Source organism: Pseudochaenichthys georgianus, chromosome 5, assembly GCF_902827115.2.
Source record: "Pseudochaenichthys georgianus chromosome 5, fPseGeo1.2, whole genome shotgun sequence".
Lineage (NCBI taxonomy): Eukaryota > Metazoa > Chordata > Actinopteri > Perciformes > Channichthyidae > Pseudochaenichthys > Pseudochaenichthys georgianus.
This window is the reverse complement of record NC_047507.1, coordinates 16,700,186-16,714,009: the sequence shown is the minus strand read 5'-3', so window position 1 is coordinate 16,714,009 and position 13,824 is coordinate 16,700,186. Positions and strand designations below refer to the sequence as shown.

Genomic DNA, 13,824 nt, shown 5'->3' with positions numbered 1-13,824 from the left:
ATCTGGGTGATGTGGGCGGATTGGTTCTTAGCTGACTGGGTCATCGCTGGGCAGACAGGCCCATCAAGGACCAAAGAGATGCACGCTGTCAGCTTTCAGGGCTTCTCAGAGGTCAGCAGACAGATGGGAATGGAAATGAGCCGGCAGAGAGCTCATTTTAATCTGGCCCGCACAGCTGATCCAGTCATTACACTCTCCTGTTTACATGCAAACACAACTCGTATACTCGCTATACCTAAAGATGCACGCACTGCACAGGCGCAGATTAACACACAGAAGCCCGATAGAGAGAAAGGTATGTTTCATTCACTTTCTGATAACAGCTAATAATTAAAAAACTGAATTATTTACCTTTCTACACACACATGATTGGTTTGCTTCAGGTTGGAAGCTAATTTTATTGAGTGAGCAGAACAATGGGATGTGAAATGGTATACATTGGCCTCAGTTGAATGACTTTAATATCCATCCCATTTAGAAAGGTCTACATGGTTCTCAAGAGTCCCCTTTTACTCTCCACTAAGTCAGATGATTGATCACACTGCCTACACTACTTAGGGATTTTTTTCCAGTTAATGCTCAGAAGTATTCGACTTTGAAGGGGAAAAAAACATTTGTATGCATTTCCAATCCTTTTTCTTCAATATTGTCATGCTAATCAGAAAAGTTAACATTTGAATTATTTCATGCAAGGTTCAACACAATGCAAGAAGGAATTTGAATTGGACTCCAAGAAATTTACATTTTTTGTCCGTGTGTCAGCAAAATAATCATCCAGGATTTGATATAAAAAATACTGTAAGGATCTCAAAATGGCTATTTTTTTAATGCAATCAAGCTGCAGATGAGAGTTGTTTTATCAGTCCACTGTATATCCCTCCGTCCTTTATCAGACAGCCATCTGGCCAGTGGACTGGACACAAGGGCATGTGATTGGATGGTGTGAAAAGAATGGGGGAAGGTGGGTCAGTGTCTTTGGGGAAAGGTCAGGGGTCACGGCCCTTTGACAACACATGTCAAGGCCTGGCTCACACACACCCTGCATCCTCTGAATAAGAAGGTCTGCCGCCTCCTCTCAGCAATCTGCCCTCATCTGCCCATTAAGCAAAGAGCTCAATGAGCAAATGCTGGATTTGATGCAAAACAGACACAATGGTTCACTGCTCTTATTCCCCCTTCTTATCTGGCTTCTACTTGTGTGAGGAGGCTGGTTATTTTTCTCACACCCACAGCCTAGCAATAAAATAAACTATTAAAATAATTGTATATCACACTTAAATCGAGAAAACTGAACTTTTAAACTATTCCACACAAAAAAAACACTTGCTTCATCAGCATTAATCTTCTCAGCAGTTCCCTGCACCAGTGCTGTATCTGCACCATTCCCCACATACAGTAGATGAGGTGGGAGTCTAGACAGATGACACAGGCAGAGGAGGCAACCTTCGAGGCTCTTTCTTATTAATAAAACACTCTGACATCAGAGGGAGGCTGAGGCAGGCCGATAACATTGAGTTTTTGTTTCATAGGTAAGCAGAGCCAAGCGTGGTCTGCGAACCCCCCGCCCGGCCTTTCAGCAGCTTGGCCTGTCAGGCTGATGTATGGGGGGGCGCTGGTGAGCAGCTCCCGGAGGACCGGGCCTGTCTGCTAACTGGGACACGACTGACAGTGAACCACAGCCAGCGCACTGCCCCCTCCGCCTCGCACCCTCCATGATGCTCAGGGCCTGAGTATCACACACACTGAAAGACTTTCAGCGCAGGACTCACCATTTTCAGAAGATATATAACTCACAGGTGATCCATCAAGTCCTGCTGACATTAGTTAGGAAGAAATTAGCCACAGGTGGAAGACTTTTTTTGTACAGACATATTTTCTGACTGGACAAAGACTTTGTCAGGAGTCTGTGTTCAATTTGTGGGGAAACATGCAATAAATCAGCTTTTTACGTCTGTGTGCAGCGTGCAGGACCAATAACCTCCCCCATGTCATTATTTCAGACGTGTTTCTATAAGCCAACAGCATTTTCTTGAGAATGTTTCAAAATGTTTCAAAGAGAGCACTGAGGTTTTCCCTGTGAGACATCTCCTGGCTCCTGCTCAGACTGGAGCAGCTCCATGGTGATGCATACAGAGATGCCCACTCATTAGCAGAGTCCCACACAACAGCTGCTCTGTGACGGAGGAACAGCCACCTCGTCTCCTGGCCCTTTGTCCAAAACTGAACATCTCTGACCCAAGCAACACAAACACATATCTTATCCTATCCTGACCAGCCACAACCCCTATCCTCTCACACACACACATTTCCATATCCCAAACCTCATTAAACTCTTATCCCCTTCCCCACCTCGTGGCACTATAATAGGCTTCCCTGCCCCCCTCTCCCCTCTCACACTAATAACATATATCATTGAGTCTCCATTTATCATAATGCAGATGCCCTTGGGTGGGGGGTGGTCCGGTGAGTTTTGGAGGATGGGGGGGGGGATGCTGAGGGGCTTCAGCTGATGGTTAGAGGCTTCCCTGTCACCTCTTCCAGACATATATGAGGTGAGTGAGGCTTCATATGAGGTGTTTCACAGTGCAGGGTTACACACAGAAAGCTGGGATGTGACATGTGATTTGCATTATAACTCTGCTGGGGGTGCCTAATAAAGTGGAAACAATAAATCAAAGAAGACAGTGACAGGCCTGATGAGAAGGAAGCCTTCTCCGAATTAATGTTAATTAATGCAGATGCTGTAGAATGCCTGGTGCTGTTGAAATATCCACAGATACAAACAACACACCTCAAATAAAAATAAGTGTAAGTTAATAACAAGGTGTAACAAAAAAGACTTACTCTGCACGATTTACTGGACCGCTTGCCCGTAGGGTCATATTTTGATTTTAACTCTTTGAGCAGCTCCTCCAGGTGACTCTTTTCCTCCTTTCCGGTGTAGTCCGGGTCCAAGAGCACATAAGCCCGCCAGTTTGCGGAGTCGAATCCCCAGTGGACCGTCCGGTTCTCTTGTCTCTTGTGACTGTGGACCACAAACTTCTGAGGAGGGAACATGAGTCTGCAATCCATGCACTGGATGCAGGTGGCACTCGGGCCGGTGTACAGTTCCGGGACAAACAAGCCTTTACACCGGCCAAAACATTCATGATATACTTTGAAGCTCTTCTCGGTTCGCTCCAACTCCAGGGAACCCAACTCCTTGTTGCAGTGTGGAGGGAAGGTGCCACCGTAGATGAGAGCGTTGCAGAGGCGCTCAGCATCCGTCTGGGTGATTAGCCCGCAGGACGGAGCAGAGAAGGGCAGGATGCCCACCACTTTGAGGATCTCCAGCTGGTCCGCTGTGCACCTGGAGCAGTAGATGTGCAGGTCGTCGCACACCGAGTTGATCTGCTGGAGCGAGAAATCTCTCAGGACGCTGTTGAGGATCTGCGGCAGGCACAGGCGCTTTTCACCGCCGACCGCGAAGCAGGAGATGGGCTCCCGCTCCAGGACCGTCTCGCACCTCTCCGTGGAGCGGTCGGACGGGATGAAAAGTGGACCTGACATTACCGGAGGCGTCTGAGCCGGCATGGTTAACATCATCTCGACGGACTTTCCATCTTTACTGAAAAACGAGTCCTGGTGCCACCGAGCGGAGAACGCTGCCGGTCCGCCGAGAGAGCGCATGGAACTCAGATGAAACTGCTTCAGAGTTTGTTGAAGTCCGGGATGGGGCTGAAAGCTCGTACCCTCCATGTTGTCGCCGGTTGGAAAACACAGTTAAAAACTCAAAATGAAAACTGAAATTGACTAATCGGATCGAGCGTCCTCAGCATCCGGCTACACGCTCAATAACGCGCATTTCCATGTCACCGGAGAAGCTTCCCAGCGCGTCCATTCAGAAAACTGACGGCTGCCGAACACACAGGGGCTGTTCCTGTAGGCAGACGCAATTAAAGTCGACAACTCCGCGACTCAAAACTCGTATTATCCAACGTACAATCACCGGGTACCGTGTTTCTATACGCTCCTGCGGTTTTACGCACTCCTAATGTGCGCTCGAAATATGTCTGGCGTACTCTCAGTCTGTCTCCCTACTCACTCAATGTGTGTGTGTCTCTCTCTCTCTCTCTCTCTCTCTCTCTCTCTCTCTCTCTCTCTCTCTCTCTCTCTCTCTCTCTCTCTCTCTCTCTCTCTCTCGCCCTCTCTGTTTGTTTGTGTCTGGTTCAGTCATTGAATCCCAGCCAGGAATGTGACTGACTCCCCGGGCTGGCTCTTCCCTCAGCCAGCTGTTCCTCCCTCTGCTACATGGCAGCTGCACATTAAAAAAAGAAAAAAATCCCTCTGAACCGAGGGGAGGGGCTTAAAAAATATAGTGGATGTTGGAAATTTTAAAATAAACTTTCTTATTTCATATGTTTAAGCCTTAGGATCAGCAGTTTAGTCATTTTTAGAAACTTTTTTTAACATGTTAATTTAAAAGAGGATCATGATAAGCTCTACTGTATTTTTGTTTATTTGCTTAAGAAGGTCAACCTGAAACTGTAGACGTATGAGCTGCCGGAAGGTAACATAATGCGTTAATAGTCACGTAGGCCTACTGTATTTAAGGATATGTTTAAATAACCCTACTTGAGTTTTCCCATGTTATGCTAATGTCCAGTATAGCCTACTTCAATTCCAGAGTTAGGCCTACTTATAAGCCTACGTTAAAAAAATCTCAAGAACAACTGTAACAGAATAGTCATACTATACTATACTATAATCTGTAAACAAATATGTCGTAAAATGTCATACTACAGAGGCTGTCATAAGAATCTCCTACAAAATTATCTTATGGTAGGCTATGTCATAAAAAAAATCATACAGTTGTACATTATGGAAGAAAAAGTCATAAATAAGTCAAAAAAGTCATAAAAATGTCATATAATGTATAGTATATCTTAAACAGCAATCAAGTCATAGCGAGGAAGGTCCTAAAAAAACATAAAAATGTCATATTACAGTATGTTACAACTATTTCATAAAAAAGTCCAAGTGAAGTATGTCGTCATAAATGTTGAAAATGTTGACAAAAAGTGATAATATAGTGTCTCGTAAAACAATCACACTGCAATATAGTAGTAGATATTAATAAATGTCATGGCATGTCATTAAAAACTATTAGAAAAGTTGTAGTACTGCATGTCATAAAAATGTCAAGCTATAATTATTTTTCAGAGGAAAATTACGTCAGCTATTTTCTCAACTACTTGTGTTTGCCAATTTCCTCAATACCCAGAAGTTATGCATTCAATGCAGGCTTTTACATGTACGCGCGTCGCGCAAGTAAATAATGTGAATAGTGCTGCCATTAATAAAATTAGTATGAATAGATGGATACTTTTCTATAAACTGGTGCATCTAAGGGTTAAATATCTCCCTTTAAAACAAATATGTATATATATATATATATATATCCTTTATTTAACCAGGTACATGTGTAATAGACTAATTTACTAATGGTAAATGTTAAATAAGCATTCCAATATAACACCTATAGTATAACTAAAACTGACAGGTCGAATCAACCTAGTTTGGACTTTACCCTTTTCAACCACTTGAGGGTGCTGAATATTAACCGATGATTATTAAGACATATCGCAGTTGGTGCAAAAACAGAAAATCAAATAGGGAGTTTGTCAATGTGACAACAAATAAAACAAAGCAAACGTCTACAGTTAGATTTTATTAACAGAAAGCACAAGGAAGATATTTATCTCTCTCAAAATAAATACAGCTTTATCAAAGTTGCAGCATGAAAAAACATCAAAAGTGAGTGGCACACATATTTAGAAGACATTACATTACATTACATTGCATTTAGCTGACGCTTTTATCCAAAGCGACTTACAATAAGTGCGTTCGACCAACAAAATACAAACTTGAAGAAAACAGAATCATATAAGTACATCAGGCTTCATAGAGCAAAAACATTTCAAGTGCTACTCAACTGGCTTTAGATAAGCCAGCCCTTTATTAGTATATAAGTGCTTTGTTAATAGTTCTATCGCTCGAAGTGGAGTCGAAAGAGATGAGTTTTCAGTCTGCGCCGGAAGGTGTGTAAGCTATCTGCGGTCCTGATGTCAATGGGGAGCTCATTCCACCATTTTGGAGCCAGGATAGCAAACCCACGTGTTTTTGCTGATGGGAACTTGGGTCCCCTTCGCAGCGAGGGTGCAACGAGCCGTTTGGCTGATGCAGAGCGTAGTGCACGTGCTGGGGTGTACGGTTTAACCATGTCCTGGATGTAGGAAGGGCCAGATCCATTCGCAGCATGGTACGCAAGTACCATTGTCTTGAAGTGGATGCAGTTATCGGAAGCCAGTGGAGGGAGCGGAGGAGCGGCGTGGTGTGGGAGAATTTAGGAAGGTTGAAGACCAGACGAGCAGCTGCATTCTGGATGAGCTGCAGAGGTCGGATGGCACATGCAGGTAGACCAGCCAGGAGGGAGTTGCAGTAGTCTAGGCGTGAGATGACGAGAGCCTGGACCAGAACCTGCGTCACTTTCTGGGTCAGCTGGGGACGCATCCTCCTGATGTTGTAAAGCGTGTATCTGCAGCAGCGGGTTGTAGCAGCGATGTTTGCAGTGAAGGACAGGTTGTTATCTAGGGTCACACCCAGATTCCTTGCAGTCTGAGTCGGGGAAACAACAGAGGTGCCAATGTTGATTGTTAGGTCAAGAGTGGGACAATCTTTTCCCGGAAGGAAAAGCAGTTCAGTCTTGTCAAGGTTGAGCTTGAGGTGATGAGCAGACATCCACTGAGAGATGTCAGCTAGACAAGCAGAGATGCGTGCGACGACCTGGGTCTCTGAGCAGGGAAAGGACAGAATTAATTGGGTGTCGTCAGCGTAGCAGTGGTATGAAAAACCATGCGGGCTAATGACTGATCCGAGCGAGTTTATGTACAAGGAGAAGAGGAGGGGACCGAGAACAGACCCCTGAGGGACCCCTGTAGTTAATTGACAAGGGTCGGACTCGGACCCTCTCCAAGTAACCCTGTAGGTGCGGTCTTTGAGGTATGAGGTGAGGAGAGAAAGTGCAGAGCCTGAAACTCCAAGTTCTTGGGTGCGAAGGAGGATCTGATGATTCACCGTGTCGAATGCAGCAGACAGGTCCAAAAGGATGATGACAGAGGAGAGGGAGGCTGCTTTAGCAGTGTGCAGTTCCTCAGTGACAGCAAGGAGGGCAGTTTCTGTGGAGTGACCTGCCTTGAAACCAGACTGGTGCGGATCCAGAAGGTTGTTCTGATGGAGATAGCAGGAGAGTTGTCTAAAGACAGCGCGTTCAAGTGTTTTAGACAGGAACGGGAGGAGAGAGACAGGCCTGTAGTTTATAACATCTGACGGGTTGAGAGTGGGTTTCTTTAGGAGAGGGTAGAAGACCTACTTACTTCTAATGATCTTGGCATATAAGTGAGTTAATGTTTAAGCAATTAAACGAACAGAAGTATTTCTCAGTGATATTTAACAACAAAAAGTATAAAATCTCGACATGATCATGAATAAAATAGAAAAACATTTATTCACCACTTTTTTTACAAACATCATACAGCAAAGTTTAAATATTTAAACACTAAAAAAGTCCTGAAAACAATGCATTGATATCACCCATGCCGTACCAGAATATCCAATGGTTTTTCTCTGGTTAGTGTTACAGTAGATTTGAACTGTTTTAAGAATTGTACAGTTCACAGTCACACTACATCATACAGAGGGCATTTTCATTTTCAGGAAACAGTTTGTTTAAGACAATATACTTAAAAACAAGCGATAACAAATATGGACAATACATTCTACATTTGTGTTCTCAGTGCATTACCAATCACATAAAGGTTGCACACTGTATGATACTTAATAGCAGAATTTCCAGAAATGTTTTTCCCTTCAGCCCTTTTGAATCACAACAATACGGTTTAAACTTCTCAAAACTAATCAGGAGCAACCCACCCAGAATATTTCGTTTTTCTGTCAGATGAAAAACAATTATATGAGTTAACAATATTGTCTATTAAAACACACAAATAGCTATTAAATAAAACTGAAAGGCATGTTTGGCATAAATGATGTCAGGACAAAATCTCAACTTTGACAGCAGAATCTTTAACACAGAGACTTAATTTTGCTTTATAACAGAATAAATATGCTGATCACAAGCATCAGTAATAAAGACAATGTTCTCATTTCAGGGGTGTCTCTCCTACTGGGCCTCTATCACGCTGTCAGCGAGAGACACTACTCTAATTCTGGCACCTTGTTGTCATACTGCGGTGGCGGGGTGATGGGTTCAATGGTCACTGGATTTTGTGTGGGGGTGCGGATTTGAAGGCGGAAGTGCTTCAGGTGCAGTTTATCTGACTTGATCCTCCTCACCCGGAGGGGCCGCAGTAGACGGCTGGCCCGGCTGGTGCTGCGGGTGGGCAGGCTGGGGTTTGAAGTGAGGCCAGGGGGGTCAGAGGGGGGGTCAGCTGGAGCTTCAGCCAGAGCTGTTGCGGCATCATTCGGAGGAGCGTCTTCAGTGGGGTTGTCAGTGGTCTGTCTACCCTCGTTTTCCACAGCAGCTAGGATGTCCTCGTAGGACGGCAGCTGGGAAGTGCTGCTGCGAAGATTGCTGTGGCGGACGGGGTAGTCATCGCTGCCAACAACCTCCTCGTAGCTTGGCACGTTGAATGTAGTTGGGTCTGCAGCTCTGCAATAGAACGTCAGAGATGAGCCTCAGTAGGAAAGTGCAGTGTAAACAAAATACATAGGAAAATAATTAAAGCTAAAGCTGCTATGCATCGGTTTTTTTGCCACTAAGGGGGCCTCAGAAATAAGCTGCTAATACTACATTTCCAAATGATCCCTTTTTATGCGGATATGATGAGGTGTGGGCAAACCTTTTCAAATGTTCACATCCAGCAGATAGAAAGCCACATTATCATTATCTTGTTTGTGTCCATCTATCAAATAAAGGTCAATTATTCACTGTCTTTTATGAGTTTGTTGGCCTCTACCATGCTATAGTATTTCACCAGCTATCTGTGTCTTTGTGTGGTCTGGTACTGAGTGGAAGGTGTACAGCTGCCCACTGAGACCAGAAATGATGCTATGAGAGCGGCGAGACTTACCCAAAACAGACTGTGATTAGTAAAAATAACTGATGGGCTAAAAGACACTTAAAGCCTCGTGGAGTTGTGCTGAACAGAAGAGTCCAGTCATAATTCTTTCAGACGTTGTTTCTTAGAAACCCTCCCATAATAAATATTTTAGTTGGACTTCAAACTATTAAATTATGTGACAACAATATCGGTCTTATTGAGCCCGATAACTAACTTAGCCAGATCACGGTATTGATGAAAATGTAGGATTGTGGCTTTAAATATTGCAGGTAGAAATGTTTCAAGGCCTGGAAGCCTGTATATTTCCAATACAAAGTAGCTTTGTTCACACCACCAGATATGAAATGTAAACAAAAAGAAAAAGCCACTACTCACTGCCCGGGCACATCGATCATGAGGGGGACTCCTGTTGCCACTGCCTGGCTGCTTGCGTTGCCTCGCCTCCGCTTGTTCCTCACGCCAAGGAAAATGGATAAAAGCAACATGGCGGCACCAACTCCAACCAACACCATAGCCACTGTAGAGGATTTTGCATCTTTGTCCTCTTCTTCCGGATCAATGGTGGTAGGGTTACCGGTGGAGTTGCCGGCCGAGTTGGGGATGTCCTCTCCGTCCCTGGGTATCACGGTCCACACGATCATGACAATGCCCAGGGCGATGAGTCCCACTCCCAGGGCACACAGGGCATAGTGGGCCCCTGAGCCGGAGCCCTCTGAGCTGGAGGCTCTGTTGGGACGGTTGTCGTCACCGCATAAACCTCGACTCGAACACATCCCTGCAGGACAAGCTGCAACACAGAGGATCACAGTGAGAAGAGACTACAGATAAAGACTTACACTGTGAAACTGTCATTCTGTAATCATATCAAATGATTCAAGTAATATGATTTGACAAAGATGTATTTTAACCATGATGAAGTTGTTATGCAAACCCATGTGGTTTACAGTACAGGGAGCTTTTTCTTTTTCCAGAATTGAGCCTCCTTGACAAACGTCTTTTTAAGTAGGTTCACAATTATGCATCAGTCATAACCAGCCATCAGCTATGCCTGAATGGACCCTCGTGGACGCTCAGGCAGGTAGATTTACAGTCACATGAATGGCTCCAACAATCATTATCCAATAAAATACTGATTATTTTCTGAATAATGGATTAATAGAATAATTGTTTCAGCTCTAGTCATATGGTTTGTAATCAATCATTGCAACAGTTTGTGTATATAACAAGTTCATTGTAAGACAAATGCCTTTCGGCTTTGTCCTGCATCAGGTTCCAGAAATCGGTCAGTCACACATTTCCACAAAAGGTCCATCTTTAACACTTTATGTACATTTACACATTTGATAATCATTGTATCTGTATGCTGGATATTTTTCTCCAAGCGTTTTTCATTCTGCATGTGCAAGTGACAGTCTTCCTGCGCCCTCCACCTTTTCGTTTAGAGCACAGTGTATGCGATGTTCAAAGTGTGACCTTGTCCATTCAAATGTTTTACATCTCAGGATTTATGGGGTTTGTTTCAAGCCTGCTCAGATTTGCTCTGAAAAGCTATGTATTGCTGCATCCAACAATTAATACAATGTCCTGACTGAATATTTGCATTACGCCTGTTTGTCACCGTCACAAATATGCATTTGTGAAAAGATAATGTTATTTTTAGCATCAAGAGTGAGAGAGAAGGATGAGAAGAAAACAGGTTACATTGAAACAACACATGTGGTAGCTCCACACATGTTTTAACATGAAAAGCGGGGAGACAGTTTCATGGAGCTGAGTGACTCACACTTAAAGAATGGCGAGACACAACAAAAATGGCCTTGGTGATGAAAAGAGCATAAGAATAATAATATGTGTCAAGGTTTATCATGACACACACATTATTGGCCATTGAATCATTCCATCAGCCAGTTTAATTGTATAAGGAGAATCTGCACTAAACAAACGGTCTACAACAAACAAGCAGATCAATTAAAGTACAGATTCAAAGAAAACAGGGTAAAATAAAAGTGCCAAAATCTATGCATCTACAAGGTGTGCATCAGACAGTAAACACGTTCAAACTGAAGCAATGGTTGTTTCCAGTCAAATAAATTCATGGCTGCAGGAGAGAATTACATGTGAACACTTCAGGGCAAATATTTGAAGTGACATGGATGATAAATGACTTGACCTTGTGATACAGGTTGTTCACAGTAAGTAGCCTATCTCTCTTTTTGCACCTATTGTAAAGTTTAAGAGTTAATCATCCTTACATAAACACATTTAAGAGTTGCCATGCTTTGAATTTTAGGAACATTCTGTAGATTCTTCCATGCAATAGGTACGGGGAAAAAAAGTAAAACACATTCTTTACTCAACCTGTCCTGACTTTGGAAACGCCATTTTCAATATTTTGAAACAAATATATAGAAATAAGTAGCTAGCTAGAAAAGCTTTGGAAATAAAAACATATCAGTGTCTGAGGCACCTATTTATAGTACAGAATACAATTATTCCCAGATCCATCCTAGTGTTCCCCTAAGTGTATTAGCTGTGCGGTGGGATTAGCAATTCTGTAAACTGACAATGTGTCAAATAAAATTGTATAGATCTACTGTATGTACATCATAAATTAAAGTAAGTATTTCCGTTAAAACTTATATCATTATCTGGCCGGCAGCTGCTCTATACTCAGGACAGGATTGACACACAAATTGGGTTTACACATGAACTGATGGCATTTTGATTCATTATTAAAGAGGAAAGTATTCAAGCAAGTGACCAATTTGCCAAAATGCAAATTAATTAGTCCAACCCTTAGTAAGGATCACACCCTGCAATTAAACTTCCTCTTACACAAGACTCTCTGTACACAAGATTTAAAGAGTGGAAAACGGTATTGATACACAGGCACCAGAATCACAGTGCATTCACTTGTGATACTGAAGCTGGCGTTAGTTCCTTTCTTGCAGACTATTAAATGTCTCATTGATATTGAAATGTCTATAAGATAACATAGGTCTGTGTTGTAAATACTAATAATGTGGTATTTTGTGTACAATGTTAAACATGTTAACTAAACAATGTTCTTGCTGTTTATGGCAATTTTTTAAATTATTTTAATATTGAGTTGTTTTAATTTGATGTTGTTTTAAAAAATATTTTAAATGTATTAGATTGTTACATTTATTGGTTGTTGAGGTCCCTTTGCCTCAGAGTGATTGAAGTTCCTCTCAGCTGTTGTTTGAGGGGGACAGTTGTTATTGTAACAACAAGGCCTCACCTGAAAAGTAAAGTCAGGTGTTAAATGTCCTGCTGTTATTGTTGACTTAAGAACATGTATTTGAATAGAAGAGTTTATTTTGCATGTGTGAATGTGTCCTATTGTAATATATCATGTTTTGATAATATTGTGATTACACAGACAGCTCTCAAAAACACTTTCTGTGGTTATTAATAAAGTACAATACCCGGTGCAACTGCTCTGATCCAATACACTACATTACTACATGGAGAAGTACGGTCTTTATTAAATAGAACAAATATTAATTCTGAAATGACTACACAATTCTACAATCAGTCACTTTCAGGAAGTCATGGTTCAGGTTTTCAATGACATCCCTTTCCCACGTTTACCATATATAAATGTTTCATGCAAAACAGAGTATGTCTGTAACACAGGAAGTAATGCTATTGATTCAGTATTGTTAGGTTTCTCTACAGTAAATAAGAAGTGGATTTGCCATGACGAGAGAAAACAGCTGGATATGTGTAGCCCTTCTTTAGTATGCGTCTGATCACTGAATAAAACACCAGGATAACTGATGGACTACATGCACTGTTGATGACCTGCATTTCATTTATAACCATAATTGCTGTACAACTTCCATAATAAAGGCAAACCATGGTAACCAGATTGTATGGTGGTGCTGTAGTCTGTCTGTAATTGTGTTAGTTTGCATGCTGACCTTCTTTATCCTTTATACAGTTGTTTTTCTTATCACAAACAAACGTGATCTTTCCTGCCGCTGGGCGGTGTGCATGGGTGTGTCCTGTTCAACATCAGGACATTGCCAGCATTAAAAGCAGCATATCCGTCTATAATGACAAGCCTGCCGTCTGCTTCTTTTAGGCTTTCAAATGGGTAACATTATTTGCTACAACAAATGAAATATTTCTTGAGTGTTTACGTCGTTCAGCAAGCGGTTTTATTGATTGTGAAGTAGGAAGGGACCTCAGAGGGAGGACACGTCTCCTCAATGGAGCAGCACTAACAACTAAATGTATCCGGACACAACAACAAAAAAACATAAAAATAAATTCACATCGCATTTCTTGGCTCTGGTGAATCTGATAGTGTTTATCGTCTAACCTTGTGGAGGAGATCTGGAAGAGGCCTTACCTTTCCGCCGCTCACTGCCCAGAAACTTCACTCCTCACTGGTGAGTTACCTGAAGCACGCAGGTGTTTTCAGGAAGATCTCACGAGAAAAGAGGAAGACGACATAGACGCGAAAAACCGACGCCCTGTTCAACTGAGATTTTAAATAAAAAAGCGCTCTATTCATAAATAAAAGGTTAGCCGCTACAGGTAAGAATGTTTTAAGAAGAACTTTGTTCAAATTCCAGTCGTAGTGAAACCTCCCTCCCCTGGTTGTACCGACGGTCTGTCCCCCGCATGGTCCTAGCGCCGCCCTCTGAATCTCCTCTGTGGACAGGTGAGT

The 13,824-nt window shown here is 42.6% G+C and overlaps 2 protein-coding genes across 3 annotated transcripts in view; both read right to left on the bottom strand.

Moving 5' to 3' along the window:
* skib (v-ski avian sarcoma viral oncogene homolog b) overlaps positions 1 to 4,090 on the bottom strand; it is a 38,855-nt gene extending 34,765 nt beyond the window's left edge. The window contains exon 1 of the mRNA XM_034084036.2: positions 2,845 to 4,090. Coding sequence (XP_033939927.1) covers positions 2,845 to 3,738 — 894 coding nt within the window. The 5' untranslated portion in view covers positions 3,739 to 4,090. The remainder of the gene's footprint in view (positions 1 to 2,844) is intronic.
* A 3,437-nt stretch (positions 4,091 to 7,527) lies between these two features.
* tmem51b (transmembrane protein 51b) lies at positions 7,528 to 13,784 on the bottom strand. Of its 2 annotated transcripts, none has more exons than XM_034083648.1 (3): positions 13,504 to 13,784; positions 9,498 to 9,909; positions 7,528 to 8,710 (listed from the first exon to the last, which is right to left on the bottom strand). In XM_034083648.1, the coding sequence occupies exons 2-3, from the start codon at positions 9,893 to 9,895 to the stop codon at positions 8,257 to 8,259; spliced, it is 852 nt and encodes a 283-aa protein (XP_033939539.1). In that variant the 5' UTR covers positions 9,896 to 9,909; positions 13,504 to 13,784; the 3' UTR covers positions 7,528 to 8,256. The 2 variants fall into 2 exon arrangements, with proteins under 2 accessions (XP_033939539.1, XP_033939540.1); XM_034083649.2 differs by lacking the exon at positions 13,504 to 13,784 and adding an exon at positions 12,286 to 12,439.
* Positions 13,785 to 13,824: the final 40 nt, after the last annotated feature.